This window comes from Phymastichus coffea, unplaced genomic scaffold (assembly GCF_024137745.1).
Source record: "Phymastichus coffea isolate CEN01 unplaced genomic scaffold, Cenicafe_Pcof_1.1 PCOF00046, whole genome shotgun sequence".
NCBI classification, from domain to species: Eukaryota; Metazoa; Arthropoda; class Insecta; order Hymenoptera; family Eulophidae; genus Phymastichus; species Phymastichus coffea.
In genome coordinates, this window is record NW_026706857.1 from 734,160 (window position 1) to 747,067 (window position 12,908).

General features: G+C 38.1%; 1 protein-coding gene across 1 annotated transcript; it reads right to left on the bottom strand.

The window, feature by feature from the left end:
* Positions 1 to 724: 724 nt before the first annotated feature.
* LOC131664883 (homeotic protein deformed) lies at positions 725 to 10,614 on the bottom strand. Its single transcript, XM_058936321.1, has 2 exons — positions 9,047 to 10,614; positions 725 to 3,955 (listed from the first exon to the last, which is right to left on the bottom strand). The coding sequence occupies exons 1-2, from the start codon at positions 9,906 to 9,908 to the stop codon at positions 3,282 to 3,284; spliced, it is 1,536 nt and encodes a 511-aa protein (XP_058792304.1). The 5' UTR covers positions 9,909 to 10,614; the 3' UTR covers positions 725 to 3,281.
* Positions 10,615 to 12,908: the final 2,294 nt, after the last annotated feature.

Consider the following 12,908-nt stretch of genomic DNA (forward strand, 5'->3'; position numbering starts at 1 on the left):
GATTAATAATAAAATGATATGCCGTTTCATCGTACATTACAAAAATTGATCATAGATATTTATTCTTCATAATTAAATTATCTAAAAATCTGATTAAGGATATTTTATAATCTGATTATACAATTTTAATCTGATTAAGGATATTTTATAATCTGATTATACAATTTTAATCTGATTAAGGATATATATATTGTGACCTGTAAATTATGACCCTTACAGGTATCCGTCAAAAATTAATTAACTAACGTAAAAACATTTCTTCAAGCTTTTAGAATTCAACAATTCTGCAGTGAAAATGCGTATTAAAATCATTATATAGGTACTACTGAATGGAAGGGATGAGAAATGAAAGTAAAACATACACACACATACACACACATGTATATACATATGTATATATATATATATATATGAAACGGTCTTTTTCTTGTCCCGTCATCCCTTTTTCCCTTTATGCCATCGTTGAAGTTTTTTCTCTCTTTCTCTTCGCGTTCGCTCCACACGAGCTTCGATAAGCGATCCCCCTTTGTATGCGAGAATATTGATCTCAATTCTTGCGATTCATGATGCACAGCGAGATTCAGCGAAACGTATTTAACTCTGTCGCGAAACCAATAATGTAAAAAATGTTTTAAAATCATGTGATGAAACAATAGACATTGGAAGTAAAAGTGTAGCTTGAATGAAGCATACATTCAGGTATCTTTTATCGTTCTTTATTTATTTATCGGTTTTATCGATATAAACATAAGTATCATCGCGTCAATATTATTGCAGATCAATCGTCGGGTCCTATACAAGGTATTATATACACAAAAATGAGTACACTGTCACACTTAAACGACGACTTGCTTACTCGTACATCATTTTTTCTTGCAATTTTATTTAGATTTATCAGCGAACGACGGATGATCAAGAGTAACACTCACCAAAAACGTCTATTGCGGTGACAGAAATCTCAGTAATTGTTCTGAGAGCAAATGTTATTTTCGACTGACCTCGATATTTTTATAAGAATTTTAGAATAACGTGCTTTTATTGAATCGTTAATTTTTGTTGTTTTCGCTTAAATGCTACTTTCGTACAATACAATTAATATTGTTTTGGTATATCGTCACAGCGATTCTGTGCATTATTTTGTTTGATTTCTACTCGTTTATTCAATAGCAGCTCTCGATTTTAGAACGAATGGCTTTTTCAATCATAATGTCAGCATTGATCTTGCAAATATGATTTTTCTTTTACATTTCAAATATAGACACGACTACACCATTAAGTATTTACATATAATTTTAATGTTTCGAGCGAATATAATTAATGTCGTGAATTAAATTGAAAAGCTTTGAGATCATTAAGGATAATATTAAAGATTACCACTTGTGTATGCCATCGCATAACGTATTCGTAGTACTGAAAGTAAATAATGATGACATTCTGATAAGAATTAATTCTACGACAAAATAATTAGAGAATAACCATTTATTTCAGCACTTTAGTTTGAGAATACGTAGTAAGATACTACGTTTTTAATTATAGAAGATATATTTTTTTCTTGAACACAACATAGTAACAAATTTATTCTTGATAATAAAATACACAACTCAATTAAAAGATGAAAATTGATACTTATTGTTATATGTAAATATTTTTCACCAACGGTGCTGTCACGAATATTTTACAAATGTTTTATCTTATATACCTTACTAAGGTACAGACTTTTATTTAAAACGTTTCTGAAAATTCAGAAAAAACCATTAAGTTCTATTTTATCTGAAAGTATACGTTTAAACTAATCATACACTGAATGAGCATTTTTATAAAACTGCATCAACGGACTCTTTACAATTATATACATGTACCATACTTTATGTACTTATTATTTACATCACTGAATAAAGATTTGAAAGATTTGAAGTATTCGGAGAGTAAGATCGTGAAAAGAAAAAAGAACTGAAAATGCTAACGCAACGAAAATTGTTTCACTTTTCTTTCTTATACTTTGCTAAAAAATCAAATGCAAAGTAAAATGCACGCTTTTTCCTTTTCTGCTATATGCACGAGATTCATGGCACAATGATTATTGACTGGCAAATTCCATGTAAACCAGTTACGAGACTGGACTATCCCGTCATTAATTAATATAAGTCAAAACGTAGCGAGAAGACCATTTAGTAAAAACATGAGCAATCTTTGTTTAGAAACTAACCATTCTTATCTCTAAAAATACAATAAATTTGTCTATTTGGAGAAGATTAAGGGGACCACCCGGTATTTAATAATAAAAATTGAACGTTTTCTTTGTTAGCGTATCAAAATACGCTCACAAAGAAATCGTCCTAATGAATCTATCGTCATGAAGCTATTTACATTTTGAAGGACTTGGTATAAGCTTTTATTTTATTGCTTGTGAGACCCAAAATCTTATTTCGCGGCCTTAGAAAGTTTTTTTAATCGTAAAATCTTCTTTTATAAAAAAATTTACTTTACTACGCCTTTCTGAACATTAGAATAAACGGAAATTATTTTCGGAGGGCTCGTTGTCTTTGCTAGTATTTGTACTACAAAATCAGCGAAGCTAGTTTTTTAAATTTTATGAAAAGCTTTATTTTATTCATAGGAATACTGGTTGACAAACATGAATAAATAATTTTTTGGAAAATTGGTTCCATTCATTCCATAGCAGAGATTTTAACAAAGACAACGAAACTTCCCTAAATAATTTCCGTTAATTCTAATGGTCAAAACGGTATGGTAAAGTCAATTTTTTAACAAATAAGATGTTACTATTGAAGGAACTTTGTAGGGCCTTTAAATAAGATTTCGGTACTCGTGTGCAAGAAAATGAAAGCTTTTACCGAACTCTTCAAGATTAAAAAGTTTTTGTGACAATACCTTTATAAGCCTTTATTAGGACGATTTTTATATGCCAACAAATAAAACTTTCAATATTCACTATTTAACACCGGCTGGTCCCCGGAATTCATCTTCTTTACGAGCATTGTATCAAATCGTTATTCAACAATATTTTTTCATTGAAAATTCAGTTGATAACGTAAAAAACCAAACTGCTCACGTTGGGACAAGAAATTACGAGAAAGAATGTATGCACGGAATGAACAGAGTCCCATATAATAGTGTCGCCTTTTTTAAACCTGCAAAAATTCACAGAACGCACGTTTCTCTCACACATTGATAACTTAAAAACTACACCGTAATCTCTGTGCACATCTAAAATGCTGCTTTCACTTTCTTTACCAACATTCTAATTGTTGACTTGTGTGTTACAGTGCCATGAGTCCATAGTCAGATTTGATAGTCGCCGACGGAATAGTCGTTGGTACACCCGTCGGACTAGTACTGGCAGGCGCGAGTGGACTGATATTCCCCGTACCCATGTGTACCATACCAGGAGGCCCACTAGGATCCATCATACTACCCAGGTGACAATGACTCAGCTGTGCTTGTAGATGCGCTAGTGGATGTTGCTGACCAGCTTGAAAATTCGTTGGTACATGGTTCATGAATCCATCTGTCGGTGGTTTAACATCGTGTACATCCGTTAATCCCGTCATACTGCCATCTAGACTAGTCTCCATGCAACTCTGAGGTGGCGAACGATTATTATTTTTACGTTGGTTGCTGTTGTTGTTTGGATTTTTTGTCGATGATCGCGATGATTTGGATTTTGCCGGTTGACTTTGGCCGTTTGCATTTTTCCGTCTGACGTTCTTTGTGTTGGGTAGCTTATTGTCCTTTTTCCACTTCATTCGACGATTTTGAAACCATATTTTTATTTGACGCTCTGACAATACGAGGGTGTGCGCAATCTCGATTCGCCGTCGGCGCGATAGATAGCGATTGAAATGGAACTCCTTCTCTAACTCAAGGATCTGATGCCTTGTATAAGCTGTGCGTTGTCGTTTTGGTTCCATGCCTGGTGTGTATGAGCCATTAGCTAGAAGCGAAAGTTATTTTGCTTAATTATTATTAGTAAAATACGTAGCTTCATGTACTTCAAAAGTAAATCAAGTTATATGGAAAATTTAATATAGTGGCTTTGTATGGTAAAATTAGCTGATAAAATCTTTAAATTATGAAAAAACATTTGACGATGCGATAACATATTTCAATTAAAAATTTCATATTACTAAATTGATCGAAAACGGTAAATTGCCTTTTGTTGTTGCAAGGAATCGTAAAAAGATAAAATGGAATTGCAAAATCATGTTAACTAAGTTACACAGAATGAATAGTAGCAAAAAATTTGTAGTTGTCAAACAGATCCAACGAATCCAACATGGGTATAACATTGGCGAAGTGCATTTTCAGATATATCATAAAATATATGTTAGCGAAAGAATCTCAGTTCTTTGCATATTCATAATCGAAAATTTCGTACAGTAAGAATGACGCAAAGAAGTTGAAATATCTTGCCAAAATTCATTTTATGATAAAAATGTGCTGACACGCCATATATCTCATCGTGCATATATACCAGCAAATACATCATCCTAGAAAGATGCCATCTATCTGTCAGAACTCGTGGCCAAACAGCGTTTCGATTCACATTTGGAAAACGACAAGAATGCTTCGTTAATGTCTATACTTTTTTACTCAGCTGTTATCTCATGCGAGCTACCGAGAAAAGAGAGAATCATGTCGCTGACGACGAAGTCAGCGTGAGCATATAAAAGTATGGGCACGAAAAAGTACGAAAACAAGCTTCCGAACTGACCTTCCTGATATCAAACTGTAGCTATCTAGCGCTACTGCTCTGATGGCTTCCTTAAAAAGGACAAAACCAGGTGGTCTCAGCTGACAAGGTGATCAGTTACACTCACGACCGAACGAATACATTATGCACGTGGCTCCTGATGAGGACCAGAGCAGAGCATATCAGCGCACAAATCCGTCCTTATTAGCGACTGCTACCTCTATCGTGCTTTCTTCGCGTCAAATAATGATTTATGAGAATTTGGAAATTCAATTAGTGCACCATCGAACGACTAACAGTCGCGACACTTATTATGAGTCAATTATATCTCACGCCACTGCGACAATCATATTGTATACTGTTGCCTTTTTGCCTCCTCCGAACAAACGATTACTCATCAATAGAACGTATTTTTCGTTGACTTTTTTCGCCATGATCGTGTGAAGGATTGACACCGATAAGCGATTGTCATTTTAAATGAATATGTTTCCGGTATAGGTTCGCATTTTTTAAACTATTTGTATAAGGTCACATTCATCACATATGTGGATAATGACGATATATTGCTTAATAGGTGGATCGATGACGACCACGAGAAGATTGTATTTGCGATTGCTAAAATGGCTTTGGGCGAATATTTGAAATAACTCCTGAACTAGTTAGGTTTGAAATCTAAGCCAGTGTTTTGATTCATAACTGTGTGACGAAAATTTGATGTTATTTAAATTCAGGAATTCACTGTTTGATCATCGTCTAAATTAGGATGTATTAGTTCACTGAGTCTACCTTCTACATATATGATATGAAATATGTGTGAAAATCAACCTTCATAGTGGTACTCAATCTTACTAGCATCAAAAAGAAGAAAAAATCGCCCATACACTCATAACACGTAATAACAGAGACAATACACGCGCATGAAAAGAAAAGGGCGCAGGCAGCCCGTATACGATATACATCGAGGCAGAGCATCAATATTGAAAGATCGTATAGCGATGGGTTCGTGTTTTTCCTGTCGAGACAGACAGACAGAGAGGGAAAGAGAGAGAGAGAGAGAGAGAGAGAGAGAGAGAGAGAGAGAGAGAGAGGAGAGGGAAAAGAAGAAGATCAAGAAGAAGAGTGAATAGGGGGGTAAAGGCAGAAGACAACATAGCTCAGCTTGGTGGTCTCGACGGACATGTAGACGAGTAGCCGCGTAAAATGCAAGAGGTTTCGAATCACTGCCACAGCACATTCCATTCCAGCGAGAGAGAGAGAAACTGACCCTCACCGTCGTCGCGTGTCCGACCATCGAGGGGAGAGATTGTGTCACTCACCCAACATGATGAATGCGTATGTGTGTACATACGCACACGAGAGAACTGAGAATTACGGACCAACCAAACCGCGCATCCGTAATCACAGTTCTGCTGCTGTTGCCAGTTTGGCCTTCAGCTTGCTTTTATCACGATGCATGATGGTGATGACGAAGATCGTGCGATTGTACATGATGAGTTTTGTGCGTGATCCCTAGTGTCATTTTTACATTGTCGATGGCATTGAATGTTATTGTTATTATTAAACTGAGAGTATAGTTTTTTTGTACAATCTATTATTTTCTTTTGCGATGTTGTTGAAAGGTTGTAAGTTATGCGTGTATGTATTTATTAATCTATAGTGCGCATTATTTTATAATAATTTAACATTTATGCCTTGACTAGACTAATTCATTGAATTTTCGAATTTTGTTAAATATTTCAAGCATTCAAAAGAGAAGCCTTCAATTTTGGAGCATTCTACGTAAATCTATAAGTCATTTTTTAGCTGGTATTTATCATGTTGAAAACCGAACAATAACTTGCAGAAGTCCAATTATATCGAATCGATGACACATCAATGTGGTGAGGAAGATCTGCATTATGTTGAGCCGATTTTTTCCAACGTGTAATCGATCGGCTGTTTCGATAAGTTGGTAGGGATATCGGATGTATATAGATGAAAAACAAGGAACAGCCAGAGACTGAGCGCGTACAACAATCTAGGTCTCTACCTCGAGTCTCTCTCGTCTTATGGCCGAAGGGAATAGTTGCAAGTTGGAATGAGCTGCAGTTTTCGCGGCCAGTAGACAGAGAGAGAGAGAGAGAGAGAGAGAGAGAGAGAGAGAGAGAGAGAGAGAGAGACAGAGAGGGAAGGCCTCCAACTTACAAAGGCAGCCGGCCAATTCCGAGGACTGTTACGCGGCAGAAAAACGTGGTTTCAAATAAGCCCTATGGTCTAGCCTCTATACGCGACTTTTGTTGTCTGTATACATCGACAGTATTATTTTCAGCATTGACGATCTCACAAGCGAAATTCATCTTTTGAAGAAAAAAACTTCCGAGGAAGTCACGTCCCAAGGCTCACAGCATGGAGTGAATCTTTTTGCTAATGTCCGTTGGTTGTTTTTACCAAACTTGTAATGCAGAATAAGTAATAGTGATGCTGTAAGAGAATGTAATATTTTGAAACTGAGTTGTTTTGATGATTCATAGAATATTTTAATCAAAATCTTTCATGAAGAAATATAATTATATTTTCCATTCGATTTTTGCATATAAAATTTGTTTGTAGGAATGGCTGTATAGGGCATAAACTTAGGTAATAGCACAAAGATTCTTTTTGAGCATGAATTATGGTTATATTTTGAATATAAAACCGTAATTTTCAACCCCCAATGAAATAATTTATCGTATATTAAATCAAATACATATCAATGTTCATTAACAATACCTTATTGTGTAATTTTTTTATTACACAATAAGGTATTTTACTTCATGAAATGTCTTTTTTGCTATAATGAAAAAATTATACTTTAATTCGATATTGTGCAGAAATTAATTGAAAGAATTCAATTCGTACCCGAGAAAATTTAAGAAGAATTTTACCGAATATAAAAATATAATATGTTGAATAGCTTCAATAAATACAATGCAAAAAAAAACGTCGAATTCCCAGACAGAAATGGATGATTGACGAATATCATTGAACACAGGAACAGCATTAGTAACATAAAAATTAATACTACTGTAGTGATGTCTGTGATATATCAAAGTTCTCTTTAAGAAGAAGAAAAAAACACTTTGTCGGGTTTCGTCGGGAGAGAGCGAGCAAGCGAAGTGAGCAATAAATAACCCGTGGGCGTGACTAATTTCGCGCGACTGTCACGCACAGAGATCGCGTCTAGAAAGGCTTCTCTTCCTCTATTTTTATTTGGGCGCTCTATTAAAGGCACAGAGAGGCAAGCTATACCAACACAAAGCGCGACACAGAGACAAAACTCTGGCATACTAAGAAATAGCACGCACGCTTCCACGTTGCAGCTCGCACGAGACTTAGATTCACCGGTGGATGAGTGAATAATGGCAAGACATTAATACCAGTCGGTTTTTACTGAAGAGCGCAGGTGACAACAAGGTGCTTCACTGATTCGCTGGCCATCATTCTTTTGGAATTACGTGTGTGTCCTACGGATGCGCCCGGCGACAAGATAAATGCGACACTTAAATCAACATGCCACTTCTGTAACCTGCTACTAAGCACGTTCTATTTATCCCGCGCACCATGTCACAGCATCAGTACAAAAAGCAACCTTGCGTCAATGCGTGATCTCGACCTTCACGAATCCCAACGTGAGAAAGAAACATTGAAGATTAGTTTGATAATAATGCTGATTTCTCAAAGAAACAATCGTGCCTATATGCAAGATTTCCAACATTTTTTTTTTAATATGCAAATCATTATCATTATGCAAGTTAACGTTTAAGCTCCAAGAGTGGAAGAAAATGCGATGATGCAAAGTGGATTGTCTGTCCGACGGCAACTCGAGTTGGACGGCTACGCTGGTGCTTGACACTGACAGCGGCAATCGCGATTAGATGCCTTATTGATTTGCCAAGCAAATGTACGCAAGTTCTTTTTTGCAGTTATGATTTCACCATTGAAACAGAATTATGAATAATTTTTTTAGAGTACTATCTACTAATAGCATGTAATAAAGGAAAATTCGTATAGAGAAATAATTCAGTCCTGCAATTTATAAATGTAATTTTTTTTTAATTTTTACTGTGACTTATGAATATTTTCAATCCACTAATTGTTGAAGATTTTTGTGCAAGATAACAATTAGTTGGGCAACCAGAACAAAGTATTACAAAACTGAAACAAGAAAAGGTTAATTGGCTAATCGGAAAAAAACGCCAGAGCCTGAATAATTTTTTTTATTATTATTTGATAAGACTTGATAATAAAACCTTGAGTAATAAAAAAAGTGTTGACATACGCGGTGGGAAAAAGTATTGAAATAAAAATGCGTACCAACTCCAGCAACGTGAATCTTTTTCATCCAAGCATAAACAATTCTATCGCCATTCTCGTTATCCTCATCATCGTCACCTTCCAGCCCAGGTGAGCCATCCATCGTTTGATCGTCATCAAGATCATCGACATCCGATCCATCATCCGGGTGATGCGACAAGCTCGACTGACCCTGCTGCAAGTTTTGTTGGTGCTGCTGATGCGACGGCTGTTGATTCTGTAACTCGGGCGAGTTATCGCGATGCATACTAGCCGAACCAGCCGGACTACAAACAGCAGTATCGTGCGGTTGCTGTTGAGTTTGTTGATGTTGACTATGGGATTGAAGATTATCTTGCGGTACGTGGTTCTGCATCAACGACGGCGACATTGCCGTCGACCCGAGAACCGTCGATGGTGGTACAGTTTGCGGTGGTTGCTGTTGTTGATTTTGCATCGACGGTGGACACGTCAACGGTGGCTGTTGAGCTTCGGGTGGCATCGCGAGTGCACCCACGGCGTGATGATGCGGTAGATTGGCATGGTGGATCGAATGTACCTGATGGTGTGGCGGATGATGTGACGGATAGTAACCCCCGTAACCAGCGTAACCACCATTGAGTTGAACAGACGAGGATGCGCCGTATGGCGTGGACGCGGCTTGATGATGCGCGTGATAGCCATACTGAAACTGATGAGACTGCGGATGATTCAAGTGATGAGCGCCGCTGAAGAAATCAGCGCCGTTCGACGGAATGTAATTGCCCTCGCTGTATTCCGCGTTGGGTGGAAACTTGGGTTCTAACGTGTGATGACCCATTGGCTGCTGATGCTGCTGATGATAACCGCCTCCTGTTGATGGATTCATGAGGAATGAACTCATTGCGTCACTACAACAGTTGATTTACTTTCCAGGCCAGTCACCATGCACTCTGCTGCACGGAAACCTCCGATCAAAGTTACTCGCCTACTCTTACATAACAAAGGGGATGCAGGCGATTTTTCTACCTAGCAATATTCCCAGAGAGAAACTCGACACACTTATGTAGGTCTCCGCGAGCGGACAAATTCGCGCGTTCACTGTGAATTACAACGCTCGCGGCACAGTACTGTCAGTGTGTGTTGATGTAGGATGCACACGCGTAGCGACAGCAGCTGGTGAAGTTTTGTGCCCGCCCACTCGCGAGCCCAATTACCATAACCCACGTGACCCGTTGCTGCGAGAGAGCCCACCAATCAGAGCCGAGGCCCGTCCGCGACCATGATGGATAGCCAGCTCGCATGCAACATGTGAGTGTGGCGCCGCGGCGAGCCTCCTGCGGCAGGTGCACTAATCACTCTTTTTCACCGATACTATTTGATATCCTTTCACTGTGCCTCTTTTCAATGCGTCTCTTCAGTGTCGATCGTTCGTATATCTTCTCATACTTTAACAATGTCACCTTTGCGTTATTGCTCAAATTTCGCCTGCGCACATCGCTTTTTTTCTATTGCACTCTCAGCGCTGACAGTTCAAAAGTCAACACTGCTTGCAGCCAGGTAGACATATGCAGTTCTCCTTCGAGCTCTCTCGCGAGACGGTCTCCTTGCTTGCGGCACGGTTCAAACTCGTCTGGCGAGTCTTTCTCGCGAGCGAGCGCGCGGCAACCTCTTTCTCTTCGTCTTCTATGTGTGCGTGTCGAGTGGCAGTAGTAGTGGCCTCGGCAGTTCCACCAACCAGTACGCGTTGAGCACTGCATCCCCACCCATTTCGCACCGCGGAGCACGGCGCTGAGACCAACCCCTGAAAAGCAAACGGGGACGGGGGAGTTACTCGCTCTCTTTCCACATCCCATACCAGCTCTCTCTCTCTCTCTCTCTCTCTCTCTCTCTCTCTCTCTCTCTCTCTCTCTCTCTCTCTCTCTCTCTCCCTTTGACTCGCTTGCGCCCTTTTCGACGCCAGCATTACGCGTGGACGTTGGATGAGAGGAATAGTCGCCTCCGGGGAATATGATATTGCGCCTCTCTCCGAAAGAGGAAATTGAGAGAGAGAGAGAGAAGAGTACTTGAAGATTCTACCCGAAAAATAACCAGGTTGTGGTTTTTTTACACTTGAATGGCTAAAATGTTGAATATAGTATGTCGTCTGGTTTATAAGTATAAAAAGAAGAACGCGGAGAAAACGTCAAGAGTCGGCAAACACGTGGAGGGCATTAACCGACGAGTCATTGCACAAAAAAGCTTACTCATGTTATACGCTACTTGCTTTTAGCCTCTGTTATGAATTTGCAAGAGAGCGCTAATCTATAAATTATGGGGACATCGTTATTGAAAAATAATATTAGCAAACTAGATTTCAAAATGAGCAAGCTTGTAAAAAGAGTGAATAATCAAATGTGAAATTAAATTTTATGGCCACTTGTTTTGCTATCAAACTGATAGGAAAATGAATATTTTGAAACTAGATTTGAGTTTAAAAATTTAGCATTCCTTTCAAAAATATACCTGAAAACATGCTTGAACTGTCTCATTTAAAAATCCATCACCATATCATCATCAGTGGAATAAAGAATCGTATCGTTAAATATTCTTTAATTTTCTAATTTTATTAACAAAAAATTTAACAGCAGTTTATATACATGATTTAGAAATTGTACGTCTTCTTTTTTGTTTAGGCTATTATTCGATAAATCAATGTGTAACATTTCCTAAATTTTAGGCTTTTTGTAATTGTATTCGTAATCTAACATTTCGGCGTTATTCCAATCAAAGTCATGTGAAAAGTTATTCTTGTGTGCCCTGGCAACAGTTTCACCTCCGATGTTCTTATGTTTGTTCAATCTCGTCTGTAAATATCTTTTGCTTTTAACAATATAATTCGCTGGACATTGTTTATCTTCAACTTATATACAATAAGTTTTTTCTTATGATTTCGTTCCATCTTTATCTAGACGTATTATTTTTTGTAGTGGGTTTTTCAATAATGGAATCGTTACAATATTCTGGTTATTTAAGATAGTCGCACATTTCTGGAAAATACTATTATCATGAGGAATAGTTATGCAAGGTTGTTTTGCCGAATTCGAATTCCTTGAAATGCAGTTCTTTTTCCTGTTAAATAAAACGTAAAATATTCGTATTACCTGCCGTCAACAAGCGAAAGAAAAAAATGACAAGCACCGAGACCGCGCCATCACACTCGCGCGTAAAAACGATAGCCTACACACAAAAGCTTACTGAATGGGATTCGCAAATCAAGAGATCAGTCAGTCGATTGTTTGGCCTTTGCGACTCACAATAGATTTGGATCTTTGGTGTAGCGAGGCATCCGTGAATAACAGATATAAATTATAGGCGCAACGTCGGAGGGAGAAAAATCGCCGACTCGTGAGTCGCCATCATGCGAGCGTCCTATACATGTATAGTAGGATCAATTTTCCGAAGAGAGAAGATCGAGTCCAGGTTCTCGTGAGAATATGTTACAATCCAAGTCCGGAATCGTACAGAGCCGACTTCATACAAAGCTCGCTCCGAGCAGGCCATATTGTTCAGTGTTCAAATTGCCGAGTTCCGTGCAGAGATTGTTGTTCCGAGTGAACTCGGTAAAACGCACCTTGTGCAGAGGGTAATGATCGTGGCTGCTTGAGTATCGAGCGCGTTGTTTATATGTTATTTAACACAAAACTTTGCGTTTTTATCAACCAAGCGTCCGTTAAATTGATGGGAGAAGCTTGAATTTACTGAAATCTGAATGACGCGTTCAACTGAGTATTTAAAAAAGTAAAATATACATACAGAAAGGTGTTGCTCTTTGCACGTGCATTCATTTATCAAAATGCGAAACATCGGGGATGCCCGTGCGTGTGCGTCTTTTTCGTTATGTGCGGAGTGCGTGTTTAATGAA